Consider the following 23,508-nt stretch of genomic DNA (forward strand, 5'->3'; position numbering starts at 1 on the left):
GTTGCCATGACGATTATTATGAACAAAAATAATCCCTTTTTCATACATTTCGATGCATTAAAGCTAATAATCACACATATATATGTATATAATATATAATACATATATATTACGCACGATCACATATAATGTCCCAGATTATAAATGTTCTGACAGGTAAAAAAAACAAATTTTTGTGTCCTTGGGGTGAGTACGTACATTTATTACAACTCTTAAATAAAGTGACTAACATGACGTTCCTTGAAGCCCCGCCCACTGCTAATCAGGAAACACAGTTCGTTTTTTTGCCGTTCTGAAGCGCGGCGTCGCCGTGAGGCGCCTCCGTCCCGCCCCTCCTGCTGGAGAACACGCCCCCGGCGGCCTGATGAGGCGGAGTCTGGTGTCGTTGCAGCGTCTGGTGCAAGTAGCCGTTGTAGAAGTCGGCTGGCGTCAGAAGCTTCTTCAGGAGGACCGCCTTGAAGCCCACCCAGCCGTCCTGGAACACACAAACACAAAAAAGGTGGCACGCGCACAAAGTGAAATGTTGTTGTCCTCCATAGAAAATAAGTGTAATCAGACGTGAGCGTGTAAAAGAAGTCTGACCTTGCAGCAAACGGCGAGGACGTTGGACTCTTTCTGGAATCTCACCGAGCCGGGCGTGGACTTCCCGCTGGGATCTGCGGACAACATTAGCGGTCAGTCAAGCGCACTGCGATCATATGGCGCAACAAACAGGAAGTGGAATCACATCTTTTCTTCGGGTGCATTTGTAACGGATGACAGCTAGTGTGGCTGTGCGAGAGTACAAAAAAAAAAAAAAACACAACCCATAAAAATATCTATTTTTATCAATCAATCAATCAATGTTTGTTTAAATAGCCCTAAATCACAAGTGTCTCAAAGGGCTGCACAAGCCACAACGACATCCTCGGGTCAGATTCCACATCAGGGCAAGGAAAAACTTAACCCAGTGGGATGACAATGAGAAACCTTGGAGGGGACCGCAGATGTGGGTAAAATAAAGACAAATACTGTACTTAAATATCTGCTTGACTTATGATTTCAAAACAAATTATCAATCAAATTGTAGACTGTAAAATTGACAATTGATTTTACGGTTAAATTCCGCCGACTGATTTTTTTTACCTTAAAATCAACTTTGTTACTGTTTTTTTCCATATATAGTAAGACACTAAAACATAAAAAAACAAACCAAAAAAACATTAAAACAACAAGATTTTATGGTTAATTTTCGCTGACTTTAGTTTTTTACCATCAAATCAAATCAAATATTTTTTTCCATATATAGTAAGACACTAAAACATTAAAAAACCAACAAAACTGGCAGCTCTGTTGCTTAAATTTTACCGCTAAAAACAGTGGTATTGTTTTTTTTTATTCCATTCCATTTATTAATTTTTTTATATGCTATAAAAACCCACTGCTTTTACTGTAAAATTCTGGTGACTGAGCTGCCAGTTTTTAAAGTAAAATGTAAAAAAATGTTTTGCAGCTAATGTAAAAAAAGATATTGTTAATGTATTTTATATACATATATATATATATATATATATATATATATATATATATATATATATATATATATATATATATACATACTGTATATATATATATATATATATGTATATATATATGTATATATATATATATATATATATATATATATATATATATATATATATATATATATATATATATATATATATATATATATATATATATATATGTATATATATATATATATATATATATATATATATATATATATATATATATATATATATATATATATATATATATATATATATGTATATGTATATTCATATATTACTCATTGTTAAAAGCGGCCCTCTAGGAGCAACCATAACTTCGATGTGGCCCTCAATGAAAACGAGTTTGACACCCCGCTCTAAGCCCTATTATTGACCACATTCACCACATTATAAATTCAGCTTTACTCTTTCGAATCAATCACATGCGTACTGTGTACAGTATTATACTTACAAATTCTCTATATTGTAGCGTTGGGACGGGTTATTTGCACTGAAACACAACATAAACACAACAGAACAAATTGTGTTCTGTGGCTGTGCAATAGTATGTTGCGTAAACCTGGACAATGAACTGTCAGCTCAGGACTCAAAGGAAAACTGCACTTTTTTTTTTCCAAATAAGAACATAAAAAGAACATAAAAGCATGATGTCGACTGACAGTGTTCTGTCTTGTTTTGTGTGAATTGATTAAGAATATTTATCAAACAAGTTTGTAAATTTCATTTGGAGATCAACAGTGAGGTGCACTTCCTCTTTAAGTCAGCAGGGGGCAGTGTTGCCTGCTGTAAGTCAGTATTGACAACTAAAACGAGGGGCGCCATGTTTGCTATCGTTCTGACGTGAGTTTCCCTGACTAAATAAACCAAAATATTGAGTCTAAATTTCGTAGTAAATATAGTCCAGCTAAAAAAATTTACAATAAAACATGCTTTTATTTCATGAAGTATGTAAAAGTATAAAACCATGGTTGCAGGTTCAGACCTTAGTCACACCTTCTCTTGTCATTTTTAGGCCAGTGTTCTCTGCTGGTAAGTTGTTGTTTTTTTGGTGAAGTGTAAACCCAGTCCAGCACACCCAGGAAATTACCTAACAGCTGACCTGCCTCGACCCATGATGCCTGTCATTCAACTTAAAGGGGAACTGCACTTTGAAAAAATGTAATATTTCACATGTTTTTCTCTTTTTTTATGCATTCTAAACCGTAAATAAACGCTAGCAAGAGGCGGCTAACAATGCAGGTAATGGAGATTTGATCCATTCTGCCTGTAAAGCTCTCAGTAACATATTGTGTCATTTATCATTCTATTATTTTGTCAACATTATTAAGGACAAGCGGTAGAAAATGAATTATTAATCTACTTGTTCAATAACTGTTAATATCTGCTTACTCTCTCTTTCAACATGTTCTGTCTACACTTCTGTTCAAATGTAATATTCTCTTATTCTTCTCGTTTGATACTTTACATTAGTTTTGGATGATGCCACACATTTAGGTACCAAGTAGTTACAGGATCATACATTGGTCCTATTCAAAGTCCTCATGTGTCCAGGGACGTATTTCCTGAGTTTATAAACATAATATACATTTAAAAAAAACGAAAGAAGATGCTGTGATGCCAAAAAATATCAATGTAATCATAGCAGTATCGACTAGATACGCTCCTGTACTTGGTATCATTACAGTGGATGTTAGATGTAGCGTTTGTTTACATTTTGAAGAGGATTAGTGATTTAGAAGTAGCTAAAACACTGCAGACTGCAGATGTCAGTCTTAAAGCACCTCTTCATGAGGGTGTTTCAGTCTTATAACTTCACCTTTATCTTTAGTTTTGAAGCCAAAATGCGTCCGTTCTCCCTTTTCTGTCTACACACTGTGTCTGCTTGTAAGTACTCTGTGATTGTGCGCTGCCGAACATGCTCCTCACCTCGTAAACCAGCAATGACACAATGTGACGACGACGGGGGGCTGGGGGACAGGTACTTTTTAGAGGCAGTATAGTACCGAATATGATTAATTAGTATCGCTGTACTATACTAATACCGGTATACCGTACAACCCTCGTACATTGTTAGCCTTCTAGTACAAGTCGTATAGTACACATTAAAATGTATTGAAAAAAAAGAAAAACATGTGTTTCTGTCTTACATAGGGATAGGCACATTTCTTTAAAAAGTGCAGTTCCCCTTTAAGCCTTTAGTGAGGCAAGTGAGATCCGACCATACCAAAACTTTGGAAATGAAGTCACCGATGGTGGTGATGGTTTACAAAACCCCAAAAATCATCCAAAAAATAAAGGAGTTAAATATAAATAAGGGGCAGCACGGTGGAGCAGGGTTTAGTGCATGTGCCTCACAATACGAAGGTCCTGGGTTCGATCCTGGGCTCGGGATCTTTCTGTGTGGAGTGTGCATGTTCTCCCCGTGACTGCGTGGGTTCCCTCCGGGTACTCCGGCTTCCTCCCACCTCCAAAGACATGCACCTGGGGATAGGTTGATTGGCAACACTAAATTGGCTCTAGTGTGTGAATGTGAGTGTGAATGTTGTCTATCTGTGTTGGCCGACTTGTCCGGGGTGTACCCCGCCTTCCGCCTGAATGCAGCTGGGATAGGCTCCAGCACCCCCCCCCCCCCCCCCCCGCGACCCCAAAAAAGGGACAAGCGATAGAAAATGGATGGATTAATATAAATAACTGTAACATGTAAATGTAAAATATGGAGCAAAATACCGGACTGCGAGTGTTAACAAATCCCGAATGATGTTGAGGAGACTCGCCTGCTAAGGAGATGTGACACTTTCCCACGAAGTCCAGCAGTTTGACGGTGCGTCCCATCCACGTGGTTCTCAGAGGGATCTGAAGGCGGGGGGAAGATTCAGAAGCAACATTACAACAAGGCTTTAGCGTCAAAACATTGCCAAATTGAGGGAAATGTTACAGTCCAACCAAAGCAGGTGTGCCAGAACGTTTTACCTCCAAGGGCCAAAGTGAAAATGACAGTTTTCACAACAGTTTTTACTAGAGCTGTCCGATAATGGCTTTTTTGCCGATATCCGATATTCCGATATGGTCCAACTCTTAATTACAGATTCCGATATCAACCGATACCGATACATACAGTCATGGAATTAACACATTATGCCTAATTTTGTTGTGATGCCCCGCTGGATGCATTAAACAATGTAACAAGGTTTTCAAAAATAAATCAACTCAAGTTATGGAAAAAAAAAATGCCAACATGGCACTGCCATATTTATTATTGAAGTCACAAAGTGCTTTTTTTTTTTTAAACATGCCTCAAAACAGCAGCTTGGAATTTGGGACATGCTCTCCCGGAGAGAGGTAGGGGGTAGCGGGGTGTGTATATTGTAGCGTCCCAGAAGAGTTAGTGCTGCAAGGGGTTCTGGGTATTTGTTCTGTTGTGTTTATGTTGTGTTACGGTGCGGATGTTCTCCCGAAATGTGTTTGTCATTCTTGTTTGGTGTGGGTTCACAGTGTGGCGCATGTTTGTAACAGTTTTAAAGTTGTTTATACGTCTACCCTCAGTGTGAACTGTATGGCTGTTGACCAAGTATGCCTTGCATTCACTTGTGTGTGTGAAAAGCCGTAAATATTATGTGATTGGGCCGGCATGCAAATGCAGTGCCTTTAAGGCACGGCCCCAATATTGCTGTGTGGGTGGAATTCGGGAGAATGTTTTCCCCAGGAGATTTTCGGGAGGAGCACTGAAATTCGGGAGTCTCCCGGGAAAATCGGGAGGGTTGGCAAGTATGACTGGGAGACGCAACTGCTCTGTACTTCTCCCTACGTCCGTGTACCACTCTGTACAGCTGCGTTTTAATAAGTCATACATTTTACTTTTAGAAACCGATACCGATAATTTCCGATATTACATTGTAAAGCATTTATCTGCCGATAAAATCGGCAGTCCGATATTATCTGACATCTCTAGTTTTTACCATGCAACAGAACCACTAGTGAGGAATTTAGCCTCCTATCACCATATAGAAAACAAGTTGTGTGCCTAATTCAGTTAACATGCAACTCTGCATCTTTTATGTACATTTGTAACCTCAAAACATTCAAAAAGGTCTTTTTCCAGGTGGATTTTTGCCATTTCCAGGTGTTGTTCTGTAACCAGTTCCTCCTGGATATTTCATCTGACTGCTTTAAGGGTTGGAATTGGGGGTTAAATCACCAAAAATGATTCCCGGGCGCGGCCACCGCTGCTGCCCACTGCTCCCCTCACCTCCCAGGGGGTGATCAAGGGTGATGGGTCAAATGCAGAGAATAATTTCGCCACACTTCGTGTGTGTGTGACAATCGTTGGTACTTTAACTTTTGAAAATGTAGACGTATGGAGGATGCAACATTTTGAAGCGTTTAGGTTTTTAAGAGTGTCAGAAAGTCACAACTTTACCGTAGAGCTGGCGGTGTCAAATTCATAATATAAGATTTTTTTAAAAACGGCAGAATTTTACAATAAAATGTTCGGTGGTTTCTACACCAAATGACTGTGAATTAAAAAACTGCCATTGTTGTTTTTACGTAAAAATTATAGTGACTGAGCTGCCAATTTTTCACCGTAAAATCTATGGTCTTTTTTTTTTTTTTTACAGTGCATTAAAATGTATTGAAAAACAGTATTAATTACAGTAACTGTTATTTTTACCGGAGACTGAGCGGTGTGGCGCTGTTGGGAGAGTAACCTGAGGGTTCCTGGTTCAATCCCCACCTTCTACCAACCTCGACACGTCCGTTGTGTCCTTAAACTAGACACTTCACCCTTGCTCCTGATGGGTCGTGGTTAGGGCCTTGCATGGCAGCTCCCGCCATCAGTGTGTGAATGTGTGTGTGAATGGGTGAATGTGGAAATAGTGTCAAAGCGCTTTGAGTCCCTTGAAGGTAGAAAAGCGCTATACAAGTATAACCCATTTACCATTTTACTTTTTTACCATAAAGTCTGTTACCTGTTTTTTTGTTTTGTTTTTTTACAGTACATTACAGTAAATGGAAAAATGGTACCACTGATAATTTTACGGTAAATTTCTTGCAACTGAGCTGCTTTTAAAGTGTAGCCTTGCAGACCTTTAATTGTTGCCTTGCGGACCTTTAATTGATGATTGTGCAGCTTGAAAGAGGTCAGAATTGAATATGTATTATATTTGGTAGCCACCCTTTGGTGGTGCCAAACAAAATGACACGGTCTAAAGTTTATATACAAAAATAAACATTAAATCATTCCTGCATGAAGTAAAGTGCTTAAAACAATAACGTAACACACACATTTGATCACATTAAGAAGGTTTTACACTTGCGGCTCTGACAGAGCATCGAGAAATTATCTACCTTTTATCATAAGTAGGGCTATGTCGGGGGTCAGCAACCCGCGGCTCTTTAGCGCCGCCCTCGTGGCTCCCCGGAGCGTTTTTAAAAAAGGATTGAAAATGGAAAAAGACGGTGGAAAAATATTTTTTTGTTTTACTGTGTTTTTTGTTTGAGGACAAACACGACACAAACCTTCCCAATTGTTATAAAGGCCACTGTTTAATATGAGTATTTAGTGAACATTGTTTTGTCCTACTAATTTTGGCGGTTCTTGAACTCACCATAGTGTGGACTGTGACGCAACAGTTTGTTTAAATGTAAAATCTTCCACTCCTTTCTCTCATTTTGTCCACCAAAAGTTTTATGCTGTGCGTGAATGCACAAAGGTGTGCTTTGTTGATGTTATTGACTTATATTTGAGCTCATTTAATTTCCTTTACTTTTATCCTCTTTGCATATCATTTATATTTGCATGTTTCATGACACATGATCTGTATGTAATGTTGGCTGCATTTCTGATAGTTGTTTGTGCTCTATGTTGCTCCAGACCACAGCAAACATTACCTAGCTTGCCAAAGATTGTAGTAAATCTATTAAAAGAAGACAGCCTGCTGTTTCCTTTAACTTGGAAAAACATCTTTACCTTTATAAAGTTCAAGTCATTTAAAAACAGCACCGCACATCATGATGGCGGCTACAGTTATGATGTTAAAGGTCTAAAAACAATATGTAGAAGGTTCGGCGGTCCGGATCGAAAATCTTAACGGGCCGCATATGGCCCGTGGGCCGTATATTGCCAAGATCTGCACTATATTATCACAATGTAAACAATACTAAGGTTATTATATTGATATTTTTCCTCTTTGTTTTTATTTTTTACAGAAACAAGATGGCTGTTATTGTTTATAAAGTCAGGACATAAGTCTGTGAACACAGTAACCTAAATGATTTAAATGGGAGTCAACAGTAGTTTTGATTTTGTGTACTGGCAACTTTAATTTGTTATAAAATTGTATGTAGCATTCAAAACCACAAATGTAATGTCACCTGGTTTACAAAAATACTAACAAATTATACATTAGACTAGATTAATCAATTCCTGACGGAATTGCGTGTGAATGCACCAATGCTGAAGTTAAACTTCAAAATGACAAATTGTTGAAGTAGAGCACACAATTCCTGAGCAGGCTGAATATTTTGAAGTTGGAACCGTTTGAATCAGATGAAAAATGTGGGAATTGTGGAACTTTGAAGAATGTCCCATTGATTTCAATGAAAATTTTCCCCAAAATTGGGAATTTCGGGTAAAGCGGGAATTTTTGGGAAAATGGTAAAAAAAACAAAACTTGAATGGTCTGAATAGCTGGTTGGTTGGTGTTGAAATTTTTAAAATTGGTCGACAAATGTTGAAGTAGTAACATGTTGAATTGAGAAATGGTATTACGGAATTCCTGGAATTTCGGGAAAACCGGGAATTTTTCCAGTTAAAAAAACAACTTTGCTTTTTGTCCTAATTAAGAGGAATGTTTTGACGGTGGAACGGTTAAAATGCGTTGAAAAATGTAGAAGGAGTAGTCGCCAGAAAAAAGGGTGGAAATAGGGCTTTGGAAAACCAGGAATTCTGGAAAATCCTGGAATTTTTTTTAACTTGGAAAAAGGGTAGTTTAAATTTCCAGGATGGTGGAATGTGTTGAAGGTGGAATGGTTCAAATAGGTTGAAAAATGTGGAAATGGTGAAAGTTTGAAAAATGGCCAATTCATTTTAAATGGGAAAAATGTCCCGGAAATCTGGGAATTTTGTAATTTGTCAAGGGAAAACCTGCTATTCCCAAATAGGCTGAACAGTTTGAAGTTGGAACGGTTTGAATCAGATGAAGAATGTGGAAGGTAGAATGCGCTAAAATCTGGAGAAGAAGAAGTTTAATAAATAGATGAATTTTGGTGTAGAAATGCTTTGGAGCATTCACACAATAAGATGAGCTTCATAACCATTTTAAAAGTAACTTGCTATCTAAATCCTTTTTATTTCTATAATCTATCAGATCTCAAAATGAGATTAGATTTAAAAGCCAAAAATATTGATGGGGAAATCCTTACTATATTGTAGCAGTTAGCTTATTGTGTCGTCATGCTCGGTGTGTGTGTAGCATACTTGACCACTCCCTTTCCTCTAGTCCTCCAGTGATAATGTTACGTAGACAAACAGAGAAACACATCACGAGCACAAACAGAGTCAACGCGTGCGCAATGTGAGTGTGTTTTTTTGTTTTTTACGTGCAAGGATTTTGACGCCATACAAGGCTCCCAGGATCACGGGAGGCGCTCGTTACCTTTGATCCGATTGCCCGATACAAGCGGTCGATTTGCTCGCACGTCTGCTCCTCCCACTCCACCCAGCTCATAGACCAGCTGATTTTGGGCGCTGTTGGAGGACAAGGAGGAGTCAGTAAGAAGACCGACACAGAATGTAGCTCAAACCTACGTACCGAAGGTGGCGCCCGTCTGGCTCTGCTCCCGCTTGTCGGCCATCTTCTGCGGGAGCGTCCTCAGCGTGTCCATGAGCTTGTTTGAAATAAAAAAAATAAAAAAGTTAGTCAAGGTTTTGGCTGAAAAAAACCTTCCAAGTCCGCCGCCTCTCACCAGCTGAGCTCCTTTGACGGCGAGGACGTCGCTGAGTTCTTCAGCCGTGCACCTCTCCTGGACTTGATGTAGTTCCTGGCTCAGGATGGGACCCACGTCGAACCTGAGCCAAACACGCCACTGTTGGTGTTAACGCACTTTTTGTGTCTTTTTACGCATTGAAATCAGAAACGACGCAATTTTTTTTTTTTTACCGACCCTGCCTGCTCTGGGCCAAAACTGCTGTTTGCTTTTTTCTTTCATGGATTATCGCTTTCTGCCGGTGTTTTGTATTGTTTATATTTGCCGGGTCAAATTTCCGTCCCCGTTTATTGCGTTTTTATTAGTGGACTTCAAAGTAATGAACTTTCCGGTACAATTTCTTAAATTTTGATTCGCCGAAAGTAAACAACTAGAGATGTCCGATAATATCGGAAATTATCGGTATCGGTTTAAAAAAGTAAAATTTATGACATTTTAAAACGCCGCTGTGTACACGGACGTAGGGAGAAGTACAGAGCGCCAATAAACCTTAAAGGCACTGCCTTTGCGTGCTGGCCCAATCACATAATATCTACGGCTTTTCACACACACACACACACCTCAACCGAGCATGTCCCAAATTCCAAGCTGCTGTTTTGAGGCATGTTAAAAAAAATATTGCACTTTGTGACTTCAATAATAAATATGGAAGTGCCATGTTGGCATTTTTTTCCATAACTTGAGTTGATTTATTTTGGAAAACCTTGTTACATTGCTTAATGCATCCAGCGGGGCATCAAAACAAAATTAGGCATAATAATGTGTTAATTCCACGACTGTATATATCGGTATCGGTTGATATCGGAATCGGTAATTAAGAGTTGGACAATATCGGATATCGGCAAAAAAGCCATTATCGGACATCTCTATAAACAACTTTACCGCGAAGAGCAGGCAAAAGTTAACACTAAGGTGAGTGTAAAGTCAACCTTTTTGACTTCATCCTGTGCCATGTCTCCAGTAAATGACTTGTTTTAGTCTTTGCGAGTCCATGGAAACTTCCCTTTTATCTCCCGCTGGATCCACATCGTACCAGGATGGAGACAGGCTAGCTGTTAGCTCCGAGCTAACCAGCACCCGACCAGACTCCTCCACCCCAAAAACATACTTTGCAGGTCAACAAACGGGGCAAATATGTGCCTTTTGAAGTGTTAATGTGCGAGGAGTGTTCAAAAGGAGTCTCTTGGAGAAGTGGCTGACAAGTTAGCAAGTGTCGCTCGCATCGCTGAGGCTGACGTCATCACCGTCATTGTTTACTGAAGCAGAGATGCTGACTGTGCGTTATGATAAACGCCCATGCGTCGCCAGGCTCTGCTTTTTATCGATAGACTTATCAGATGTATTTTTGTATTATCTGTAGCAGGGGTGTCAAAAGTGTGCCATTTGCGGCCCGCAGCTAATGTTTTAAAGGCCCACAGCACATTCTAAAAATACTATTAGAATAAACAAAAACATAACAAAAGTTTTCATTATTTCATGCTCATAGACTAGTTAGGTCAGCTCTAGTAAGACAGAGATGCATCGAGCAGGCCTAATAATTGTATGCTTGTAGACTAGATAGGACAGCTCTGGTCAGACTAGGCTTAATCGAGCAGGATTCATCAGTCCATGCTCATAGACTAGATAGGACAGCTCTGGTCAGACTAGGCTTTATCGAAAAGTTGTCATTATGTTCATAGAGTAGATAGGAACGCTCTGGTCCGACTAGGCCAGGGGTCGGCAACCCAAAATGTTGAAAGAGCCATATTGGACCAAAAATACAAAAACAAATCTGTCTGGAGCCGCAAAAAATTAGAAGCCATATTACATGTGTCATGAGATATACATTTAATTAAGAGGACTTAAAGGAAACTAAATGACCTCAAATATACCTACAAATGAGGCATAATGATGCAATATGTACATATCGCTAGCCTAAATAGCATGTTAGCATCGATTAGCTTGCAGTCATGCAGTGACCAAATATGTCCTATTAGCACTCCACACAAGTCAATAACATCAAAACTCACCTTTGTGCACTCATGCACAATGTTAAAAGTGTGGTGGACAAAATGAGACAGAAAAAGAAGTGGCATAAAACACGTCCTAGAAAGTCGGAGAAAGTTATACATGTAAACAAACTATACGGTGAGTTCATGACCGCCAAAATTAGTAGGACAAAACGGCGCTCGCCAAATACTCGAATCAGTGAAGCATGTTTAATATAAACAGTGTGATTTATAACAATTAGGGAGGTTTGTGTCATGTTTGTCCTCCTACAGAAACATACTAAAACAAAAAAATAGATTTTTTTTCCCCCTCATCTTTTTCCATTCTTCATACATTTTTGAAAAATCTCCAGAGAGCCAGTAGGGCGGGTTGCCGACCCCCGGACTAGGCTTTATCGAGCAAGATTAATCAGTTCATAGGTTAGATAGCACAGCTCTAGTCAGACTAGGGTTTATCAAGCAGGATTAATCAGTTCATGCTCATAGACTAGTTAGGACAGCTCAAGTAAGACTGAGATGCATCGAGCAGGCCTAATAAATATATGCTTATAGACTAGATAGGACCACTAATAAAACAAAGCTGTTCTTTTTCTTTAAAACCGTCATTGCTCAAAACATAATATTGAATCAAAATCAAAGTTTTTCTGAATTATTGACCTATCCAGGGCTCAGATGACTTCACATCAAATATTCCACTTTGAAAAATACTTTTTGTGGAAGAGTTTGCATATTTTGTGTGTTTTCCATAAAAAAAACATAAGTTTTATTTGACAAAAAGGGCAGAAAACATACAAACAAAAAAAACAACTTAGAATTGATGGATAGAGCTGAAGTTGATGTAGACTCTAGAGATTTACCGGTAAGCGTCAAATAAATAATGTATGTATGCCCTGGCACACCATTATCATAATTTCATGACCGAAGCAAAAAACTTTGTACACTTTTATACTGAAATAAATACACCTACCACTTAAATAAAAAGGTGTTTTTTTATATACCGGCAGCGGTAAAGTTTAGATCCATGAAGAAAGGAAGAAAGTGAATGAATGTTTATAACTTAACACATTTACATATGCATAAAAATGTGTTTTCTTTTGTATTATTTTTTTAATGAATTAAGTAATGTTTATGACAACCTTTTTCCAAAACACAATATAGAATGTGAGATATAACAGGATAATGCATACATTTATCATTTGTTTTAAAAAATAACCCAAAAATGCAGGCCAGGCCCTGACCAATCTGGCGCCCTAGGCAAGTGAAGTGTATATACTCACAAGAAACCGAATAGCTTTGTCTTTGACCTTTTTTTTTACTTAAAGAAAGCAAATTAACAATCAGAATAGTTAACAAGATAAAAAAAAAATATGGATAAATAAATGAATACAAAAAATAAAAAATGAATATATGAAATATATTTTTTACATACATAAACACAAAATAAAACGTGTCAACAGGTTGCATAAAATAAATTAAAAATACAATATAAATAAGGCACTGCACAAAACAAGATATCAAACCAGTATGACTTTAACAACTATATTACAAAAAAAGGGGATCCTACAGAGTTCTCCATTTGTGCTTTTTAATATTGCATTAACTAGAATGACTTACAAATTACTGTACACCAGGGAGTACTGTAATTACCTAAAGTTACATTATTATTTTCCATAACAATTTAGCCCCCTCCACAATATTAACCCGACGTTAAAACAGAACTAGCTATTTATTGATTAGCAATTGCCGAATCATGTAACATTAGCTTAATGCTAAAAAGCCAGGTTACTATCACATTCTGTAACAGACAAATAATTTCATGTAGGCTAAGGTTACCTACCTGCTACCTCTGTCTTTTTCTCGTTTCTCCTCCTCTTCTTTTCTATTTTTTCTTCCGTGGGCACCTGACAGTTTTGGCCGTATTGACATCTTGTGTTGATTTTTTTATGTGGTGACGTCCAAAAAGAGTCATGATACAGGAAGGGAGGGGGCGCACCGTGCCGGGGGAGGGGGGGCGTAATGTTGTAACAAATAATATTTCTATTAAATAGGCTTTACTTTGCATTTTAATTAACGTGGGATTATTTTATGTATTTAGAAATAATAGTACCAACTTTTTTTTTCTCTTTTTTTTTCTTTCAACATTTGTGGCACTGGCGTGGCGCCCCCTGATGGACGGCGCCCTTAGCATTTGCCTATACGGCCTATGCCACGGGCCGGCCCTGCAAAAATGTACTGTGGGACCCCATTTTTATGACTTGATGGCGTCCCTGGGACCCCATTTTGAAAATTCCAAGCGCCAACACTGCACGGTGATGCTTGCGAATGCCATAAAAAAAAAGGACTACGTCCGGTTTACCTGTGTGGGCGGATCTGCATGATAGTGACGCCCGTCACAGCGTCTCCGTGCAAGATAGTGTGGGAAACCGGCGCCGGGCCGCGCCACCTCGGCAGGAGGCTCGGATGGACGTTTAAAACCCCACTGCGACAAACAGTTTGATGTTAGCGTGTCGACTCCGTGTTCGGAAGGCAGGCGGCAGACTTACTGCGGGAATTTGGCGATGAGTCTCTCTTGGAGCAAACACCCGAACGACACCACCACGCCCACGTCAAAGCGCCCATCCACGCCGACCAGCGGCCATCTGTGGACCGGAAGGCACTTCTGTTCAGCAAACTTGGACACGGGAACGTCGCCGCTCAACGTGACCACTTCCAGGGATGCCACCACGCCCTCATTGGAGCTCCTGCAAGGACAAGATCTGTATGAGTTTATTTGGAACATGCATGCATACAACATGACACATAACAATTTCCAGTTCCTCTATTCCAGTGTTTTTCAACCACTGTGCCGCGGCACACCAGTGTGCCGTGAGATACAGTCTGGTGTGCTGTGGGAGATGATCTAATTTCACCTATTTGGGTTAAAAATATTTTTTGCAAACCAGTAAATATAGTCTAAAAATGATGTGTTGTTGTTGAGTGTCGGTGCTGTCTAAAGATCGGCAGAGTAACCGTGTAATACTCTTCCATATCAGTAGGTGGCAGCCGGTAGCTAATTGCTTTGTAGATGTCGGGAAAAGCGGGAGGCAGCGTGCAGGTAAAAAGGTACCTAATGCTTAAACCAAAAATAAACAAAAGGTGAGTCCCCCTAAGAAAAGGCATTGAAGCTTAGGGAAGGCTATGCAGAACAAAACTAAAACTGAACTGGCTACAAAGTAAACAAAAACAAGAATGCTGGACGACAGCAAAAACTTACTGTGGAGCAAAGACGGCGTCCACAAAGTACATCCGAACATGACATGACAATCAACAATGTCCCCACAAAGAAGGATAAAAACAACTGAAATATTCTTGATTGCTAAAAACAAAGTAGATGCGGGAAATACCACTCAAAGGAAGACATGAAACTGCTACAGGAAAATACCAAAAAAAGAGAAAAAGCCACCAAAATAGGAGCGCAAGACAAGAACTAAAACACTACACACATAAAAACAGCAAAAAACTCTTAAGTCATGGCGTGATGTGACAGGTCATGACAGTAGAGTAGTATTTTGAGACAAGAGCTATAGTGATGCATGCTTGGTTATGGTTTAAAGTCATATCCAACAATTGAGACAACGACTTTTTACTGTCAACTGAGGTCCGTTTTTTTAATGATTTCTGCTGGTGGTGTGCCTCTGGATTTTTTCAATGAAAAAAGTGTGCCTGGGCTCAAAAAAGGTTGAAAAACACTGCTCTATCCAACATATTCGAAAAGGAGTAGGAAGAAGCAGACCTTATTTAATCCTAGCCCCTTTTCCTTTACATAGCAGTTGCTAAAACGTTTGTTCACTTCCTGTTCTCAATTTATTCACAATATACTCCATAATAACAATACAAATAAATAAATAATAATTGGTGAAGTAAGTTATATTTCATATGGTGAGATGAGTAAGATTATCTTGAAAATTAATGGATGGATGAAATAAATTCAGGATGTTTATCATGGTTCTTCTTCTTTGTACTTTGTAAACACATTACATTTGAAGAGTTTCTTGAAGTGGATCATATTAGTACATTGTTTGATTTCTTTGCTTAATCCATTAAATAATTTAATTCCACATACAGATATATTGAAGGTCTTAAGGGTTGTACGTGCGTACAAATGTTTTAAATACATTTTTTCTTTTATATTATATTTCTCCTCTTTTGTTGAGAAAAATTGTTGTATATTCTTGGGTAGCAGGTTATAGTTTGCTTTGTGTATAATTTTATATGTTTGCAAATTCACTATGTCGTGGAATTTCAGTATTTTTGATTAAAAGAATAAAGGGTTTGTATGTTCTCTATATCCAACATGATGTATTACTCTAACTGATCTTTTTTGTAACACCGTTAATGAATGAAGTGTACTTTTGTAGTTATTTCCCCATATTTCTACACAATAACTCAGATACGGTAACACTAGCGAGCAGTAGAGAATATGGAGTGATTTTTTTTGCAAGTAAACAAACAAATTCAAGTTAGCGATTGAATTCAGAAGAAGTGGCTTTTTGTTTGCAACACAACCAAGTCTCACTAAACTTACTAATTCTAGACTTCCTAGACTCTGCCAGCTCATTCCAGTGACCACTACTACTCATAGATATAATTTATTAAGAGGGGAAAATTGTCATCTTAAGTGTAGAGGCCCGATGATTTGGAATGAGATTGATAGCTCTATAAAATAATCCGATTCTTTAAACATTTTTAAAAAGCGTTTTAAGCAAAATGTATTGCGACGTAATGCTTAGTACTATTAACACACCCCTTATGGTTGAGGAATACACATTAGTCGCATAATTTTGGTCTTGACCTCAGTATGTATGATGAGATTATCACAGATCTTCAAGATGCAACCTTTTAACCAACTTTGAATAATAGGATATTGAGACTGATTTGGTGGATTTAAAGATTCCTTTTTTTATTTATAAATGAAATTAAATGGGTATTTGGTGGGTAGATTTTGAAATGTATTGTATTTTCTATATAATATCATGATGTACACTATATTGCCAAAAGTATTTGGCCACCTGCCTTTACTCACATATAAACTTGAAGTGCCATCCCACGGAATTGTCCAAAATGTTTTGATATCCTGGAGCATTCAAAGTTCCTTTGACTGGAACTAAGGGGCCAAGCCCAACTCCTAAAAAACCAACCCCACACCATAATTCCTCCTCCACCAAATTTCACTGCTCCACACTGCTTCACGTCTCCACTGCTCTAGAGTCCAGTGGCGACGTGCTTTACACCACGCTTTGCATTGTACTTGGTGATGTCTGGCTTAGATGCTGCTGCTCGGCCATGGAAACCCATTCCACGGAGCTCTCTGCGTACTGTACGTGGGCTAATTGGAAAGTCACATGAAGTTTGGAGCTCTGTAGCAACTGACCGTGCAGAAAGTCTTTGCACTTTGCGTTCCAGCGTCCGCTGACCCCTCTCTGTCAGTTTACGTGGCCTACCACTTGGTGGCTGAGTTGCTGTTGTTCCCAAACTCTTCACTTTTCTTTAAATAAAGTTGACTTTGGAATAATTAGGAGCGAGGAAATTTCACGACTGGATTTGTTGCACAGGTGGCATCCTATGACAGTCCCACGCTGGAAATCACTGAGAGCGGCCCGTTCTTTCACAAATGTTTGTAGAAACAGTCTCCATGCCTAATTGCTTGATTTTATACACCGGGCCAAGTGATTAGGACACCTGATTCTCATCATTTGGATGGGTGGCCAAATCCTTTTGGCAATATAGTGTATATTTTAATTGTGGGTCCCATAAAATGTGTGCTTCTCGCGATTACCTTTTTGCAGAATGGACTTTGATATTAACAAAAGAAACAGTAATGCAACACAAAACTATGTATGTCTTTAAATAAATACATAAAGGGTGATGGGTCAAATGCAGAGAATAATTTCGCCACACCTAGTGTGTGTGTGTGTGTGCGTGTGACAATCATTGGTACTTTAACTTTTTAACTTTAATAAATATAAAACAAATAAACTATGACGTCAAGGGGGCGTTACGTGAATTGATTAACGTGGACCCCGACTTAAACAAGTTGAAAAACTTATTCGGGTGTTACCATTTAGTGGTCAATTTTACGGAATATGTACTGTACTGTGCAATCTACTAACAAAAGTTTCAATCAATGGCTAGCTTCTCCAGTCCGTCAGTTTAGACTTAGACAAACTTTATTGATATATAATGGAAATTGTTCTGTGTTATCAATCATGGTTTTACAATAATTTTACGGTTTATCATTATAATGTTTATTGTTACATCTTTAGTGAAGACTCTGGCTTTTGAAACCGTTTACTTTGAAAGTTTCACTTCCGTTTCTATGCGCGTTAATGTTATTTTCCCCATAGACATCTTATAAGGGTACGCAGCATCGAGCGCTACTGCCTACTGGCGCTGACGAGACGCGGGCCGCCATCTTAGAGTGGTGATCTGCTCCACTCAGTGCAATTCATTTGGCAGGAGCAATGAACTGCCAGCGCATTTAATTAATTTTACCTCACTGAATACCACTGATTTTCACACGTTTTTTTGTCATACGTGTAGCTACGATAACGGACACATGTTTTATTATTCATAGTTTGCTTAACAGTAATAGAATATTCTTATATGCTGTAAGTGACCAGACGTCCGAGATCAAAACTGTGAATATAATACCAGAGAAGGGGGAAAAAAACGGTCAGCTATTTTTAAGTTGAAGAAACAATATGATTAGGTTATATATACATGCGTATATCCTACATAAAAATTGTGTTGGAAAGCTAGACTAAATTTAGACTTGTATAATACTGTATAGACACTGTCCATCTGATTGTCTAGTTAGCTAACATATATTACACCCCCCCCCCCCCCCCACACACACACACACACACACACACACACACACACACACACACACACACACACACACACACACACAATCTGGACTGTGGTCCTAACTTTTACCCCTGTTGGCTTTTAAAATCTTTATCTTCATCATTTATTTCAACTTTGTTATTCAAGTATGACATTTTTAAATGTAATTAATTTCATTGACAATCAATTCTATTATGGTCATACTCTTGTTTGCTAGTGGCTACGATTTCAGTACTATTGAAGATCTTTGCTCCTTCTCAACTCTGTGGTAATACTATTTTCGCAAAATACAACCAATAGTACATTAATGTTAGACTTAGACTTAGACTTCCTTTTTATTGTCATTCAAATTTGAACTTCACAGCACAGATAAGAACGGAATTTCGTTACACAAGCTCATGGTAGTGCAGGATAAAAAAGCAATAAGGTGTATATATAAATAAATATAAATAATATATATAATATGTATATAAAATAAATAAATATATATAATATATATAAATAAATAAATAGATTACTGTACAGATAAATATATTGCACTTTTTCACATGCGTCCACGTCTATGGATGTATGTTATATTGTCTTTTTTATTCCAGCAAGTTTAAATATTACTTGTGAAAAGTAATCCCCCAATTCCTATTTTCAACAGTCCGATCATTTGAGCAGGAATCTTTGTTTTCTACCTGTCAACTGTCAGTTTAGCATCTTTGTTTTCTACCTGTCAACTGTCAGTTTAGCATCGTTGTTTTCTACCTGTCAACTGTCAGTTTAGCATCTTTGTTTTCTATCTGTCAACTGTCAGTTTAGCATCTTTGTTTTCTACCTGTCAGCTGTCAGTTTAGCATCTTTGTTTTCTACCTGTCAACTGTCAGTTTAGCATCTTTGTTTTCTACCTGTCAACTGTCAGTTTAGCACAGACCTGGGCAAATTAAGGCCCGGGGGCCGCATGTGGCCCATTGAGCTTTTCAATCTGGCCCACCGGAAATTCCCAAATAATTGTTTTAGATGATTAAGATGGAAAGTGTAGCTGCCATTACGATGTGCAGTGATGTTTTCTAATGACCGTAAGTCTTCAACTATACTAAGTCTTTCAATGCTTGGAATCTGCATCATATACTAGTTACTATGGTCATCTAATTAGTTACTATGGTCATCTAATTAGTTACTTTGGTCACTATGAGATATCTCAGATTGTAGGTGGGGGTTTTTTTTACCCTTCGCGGTCATATTTCACTATGTTTGTTGCATTGTGGTTGTGTTTCGCTTGATTGTAAAATATGTTGTCAATATTCAGTGCTTTATCCTTCATAGTTAATATTGTAAATCCCACATGTACATTCTGGGTGTCTCATTCGGTAAAAAAATGTCAAATTCCATTCCGTTTTTTAAGGCGGGTCTGTCATAACGTTTTTAGCTTTCAATCATTATTGTGAGGTTTTGTATTAGTGTTCCTAAAAATAGATATACCGGCCCCCAGACACAATTTTTTATCTAAATCTGGCCCCCCGAGTCAAATAATTGCCCAGGCCTGGTTTAGCATCTTTATTTTCTACCTGTCAACTGTCAGTTCAGCATCTTTGTTTTCTACCTGTCAACTGTCAGTTTAGCATCTTTGTTTTCTACCTGTCAACTGTCAGTTTAGCATCTTTATTTTCTACCTGTCAACTGTCAGTTTAGCATCTTTGTTTTCTACCTGTCAACTGTCAGTTTAGCATCTTTATTTTCTACCTGTCAACTGTCAGTTTAGCATCTTTGTTTTCTACCTGTCAACTGTCTGTTTAGCATCTTTATTTTCTACCTGTCAACTGTCAGTTTAGCATCTTTGTTTTCTACCTGTCAACTGTCAGTTTAGCATCTTTGTTTTCTACCTGTCAACTGTCAGTTTAGCATCTTTGTTTTCTACCTGTCAACTGTCTGTTTAGCATCTTTGTTTTCTACCTGTCAACTGTCTGTTTAGCATCTATTTGTTTTCTACCTGTCAACTGTCAGTTTAGCATCTTTGTTTTCTACCTGTCAACTGTCTGTTTAGCATCTTTGTTTTCTACCTGTCAACTGTCAGTTTAGCATCTTTGTTTTCTACCTGTCAACTGTCTGTTTAGCATCTTTGTTTTCTACCTGTCAACTGTCAGTTTAGGCTGCTCGCCGGCTCGTCATCACCACTTCAAGATGGCGGCCGAATTTCTGCTTATAAATAAATGATAAATGGGTTATGCTTGTATAGCGCTTTTCTACCTTCAAGGTACTCAAAGCGCTTTGACAGTATTTCCACATTCATCCATTCACACACTGATGGCGGGAGCTGCCATGCAAGGCGCTAACCAGCAGCCATCAGGAGCAAGGGTGAAGTGTCTTGCCCAAGGACACAACGGACGTGACTAGGAAGGTAGAAGGTGGGGATTGAACCCCAGTAACCAGCAACACTCCGATTGCTGACCCGGCCACTCTACCAACTTCATAAGATGTCTATGATTTTCCCTGCCACGTTAAAATATTTGAAGCAATATTGACTTCTCCTACATTTTTGTATTTTATTAATATCCAATTGTTTATTATAGTTGAAGTGACAGCTGCGTTTTTGAGTAAATAGCCTCTGAATGATTAGCCATGATTTGATTAAAGTGGACCCCGACTTAAACAAGTTGAAAAACGTATTCGGGTGTTACCATTTAGTGGTCAATTGTATGGAATATGTACTGTACTGTTTCATATCATGTATTATCTTCCTTTGCAATCTACTAATAAAAGTTTCAATCAAACAAATAGGCACCTGTCAGCTTCGAGGACTTTAAGAGACTCCACAGCGAACTGATCCGAGCCGAAGAACAGGAGCCTCCACGGGGGTCCAGACGAGGACCGGCGCCTACACGACCACAGTGTCCGGCCTGCAGACGCCCCTCTCCCCGCTGCCTGGACGCCACAGCGCGGAAGGAGGCGAAGGAAAGCCAGCGAGGCTCGTACCGCTCCGCCGCCCGTCCTCATCCTCACATCGGGCCAAAAGCCCCCAACTCACACCGGGTTCCTTACTGCATCCACCCAGGTCCTTATTTTATTTTTAATTACGTCGAAAACAACAAAGTTACGATAAAAGTTGTGAGAGTGGTGAGGGTGACCGGGAATCCGCCATGTTTACGAAACTACTTCCGGCTTCTTCTTCTTTTCAGTTTTACGGCAGCTGGCATCCATCTGTGTTGCATTACTGCCATCTTCAGTTCCATTTTATAATTACAGTTTCTCAACATTATTATGCTCCAGGCAAAATGTTTTACAAATAAATGTCGATTTATGAAAGTAAGGCCTACATGTTCTAATTGGCTTAATGCTAAACTCAAGGCTACTATATTAAATGAGGAAAGTACGGAAGACCGTCATTGTTATTTCATTTTTAGAGGGCTCTAAATACAATTTGTAAAACAGAAGAAGGTCATAAGCAGTTTTTTATGCTCTAACTCAGACTTTTTTTGATTTATTGATAATAATCCCACTTTGCAGAAATGTGTTTACCATTATCACTAGAGTATTCATACACACCAGGCTTTAATTTTAAATTATGTTTTCTTTTAAGGCATTTTTTGCCCCAGCAACTTCTTCCCTAAATTCCAGCTGAAAGTCTAAAAATTGCCAACAGTCACAAAAACACAACAAAATGTTTTATTTTTTATTGATTTTCATCTCTGGAAGGGCGTATTTGCAGAGGCTTTCTAAATATTAGCCCGGCACGTCACTAAGAAGATAAAATGTTCTTTTTAGCCGAGGGAATTAAAATCGCTTTACTAAACATGGAGACAGGATTCCATGGAAACAGAGTTCTTAACCTTTTATAACTCGGAGCCCAACTTTTCCACGACACAGGGGCCCACTCAAATATTAGCACTGAATTAGGCATCTTTTGATTTTAATCTTATTCAATAATTAAATCTAACCTACTTACAGTTTACAACCTTGTCAAATGATATGAAACCTTGTGTTAATCACAATAATGATGACCAAAATATTGCATAATAACAACAAGATTAACGATAAATATTTTCTTGAACTGTCAATAAAATTTAAGTACAAATGAAAATATAGCCTCACCACTTTAGTCATAATTTTTGCACTTAAGATACTTTTCTGTGACTTTATCTTCTTCTGTTTGTTTGATATTGTCATTACTGCCACAAGTGGTGGAACAGTGTATTACAACTGAGTACACTACAACAGCTGAGAAACACATATTTGGAATGTTCTTTTTGGGGACAAGATGGCTGTCACGGAAAAATCGTCTCAAATATTACATGACTATATTACATTAAAATGTGCCCGTTACTAACTTACATATATACAGTACTTACATCATGTATATAAAACCTCAATGGAGTTGTTTGGATTTTTTTAGGGGCTCTATGGCCAGAATTGAACGGTTCCCAAAGGCTTTTGATCCAATTTTTTTAATTTTAAGAATGCATTAAAAAAAAAAAAGTCCATCTGTCGTCATGTCTTTCATAATGACTGTGGACAATAGGCATAATTTGTTTTCCAAAAAAGTGCTGTTCTTTTTTAACATGCTAACTGGTAGGGGTGTAAAAAAAAAAATCGATTTTCGAATTATTGAGATTCTTATTTGTAACGATTCTTAACTGATTCATAAAAATCTGTTTTCTTCTAAGTAATATAAACATTTATCAGAGTTGTTTGTCTGTTTTATGGAGGAATGCAATCAAGCATAGAAATGGCAGCCAATGTTACTAAAAAAGATTTGAATCAAAAATCGAGATTTGACTCTGAATCGCAAAGAAGATGTCAGGTTCAAACACCGAACTATCTATTAAACGAGACAAGAAGCAAGGAATCAGGCAGAGACAGAGTTCAATTTTGCTCATGAGGAGAAACGTATTGGGCTGCACACTCAGTTAAAGTCTCCCACTACGCTCTGAGGAGCAGTCCCACGCGCTCCTCTAGTTATTCAGGAGTTCCCTAGTTAACATCACTGAGGCTGCTTTTATGGGGAGGGGACACATATTACGCAAGCTGCCCCAGTATCACAATACGTGATTATTCAGAATGCAAATGTGCTTGAGTTCGAGATTTCGCCCTGGCTCTGCTTTGTCTGCGTG

The 23,508-nt window shown here is 38.4% G+C and overlaps 1 protein-coding gene across 1 annotated transcript; it reads right to left on the bottom strand.

The window, feature by feature from the left end:
- Positions 1 to 161: 161 nt before the first annotated feature.
- Positions 162 to 21,581, bottom strand: mtfmt (mitochondrial methionyl-tRNA formyltransferase). The gene is made up of 9 exons (XM_062022133.1): positions 21,183 to 21,581; positions 14,071 to 14,268; positions 13,884 to 14,006; positions 9,519 to 9,621; positions 9,365 to 9,440; positions 9,209 to 9,300; positions 4,328 to 4,406; positions 583 to 656; positions 162 to 475 (listed from the first exon to the last, which is right to left on the bottom strand). Exons 1-9 carry the CDS (start codon positions 21,392 to 21,394, stop codon positions 263 to 265), a joined length of 1,170 nt encoding a protein of 389 aa, XP_061878117.1. The 5' UTR covers positions 21,395 to 21,581; the 3' UTR covers positions 162 to 262.
- Between the last annotated feature and the right edge of the window lie 1,927 nt (positions 21,582 to 23,508).

The sequence above is a fragment of the Entelurus aequoreus genome, linkage group LG02, assembly GCF_033978785.1.
Source record: "Entelurus aequoreus isolate RoL-2023_Sb linkage group LG02, RoL_Eaeq_v1.1, whole genome shotgun sequence".
In the NCBI taxonomy this organism is placed as follows: Eukaryota; Metazoa; Chordata; class Actinopteri; order Syngnathiformes; family Syngnathidae; genus Entelurus; species Entelurus aequoreus.

Excerpts from the sequence above, each read along its gene's own strand:
- mtfmt (XM_062022133.1), bottom strand. The coding sequence starts at position 21,394 with ATGAGGACGGGCGGCGGAGCGGTACGAGCCTCGCTGGCTTTCCTTCGC. Across the intron at positions 14,269-21,182 it reads AAAGTCCTCGAAGCTGACAG|GAGCTCCAATGAGGGCGTGG; the intron begins GTGCCTATTTGT and ends TTGTCCTTGCAG. Across the intron at positions 476-582 it reads TCCTCGCCGTTTGCTGCAAG|GACGGCTGGGTGGGCTTCAA; the intron begins GTCAGACTTCTT and ends TGTGTGTTCCAG.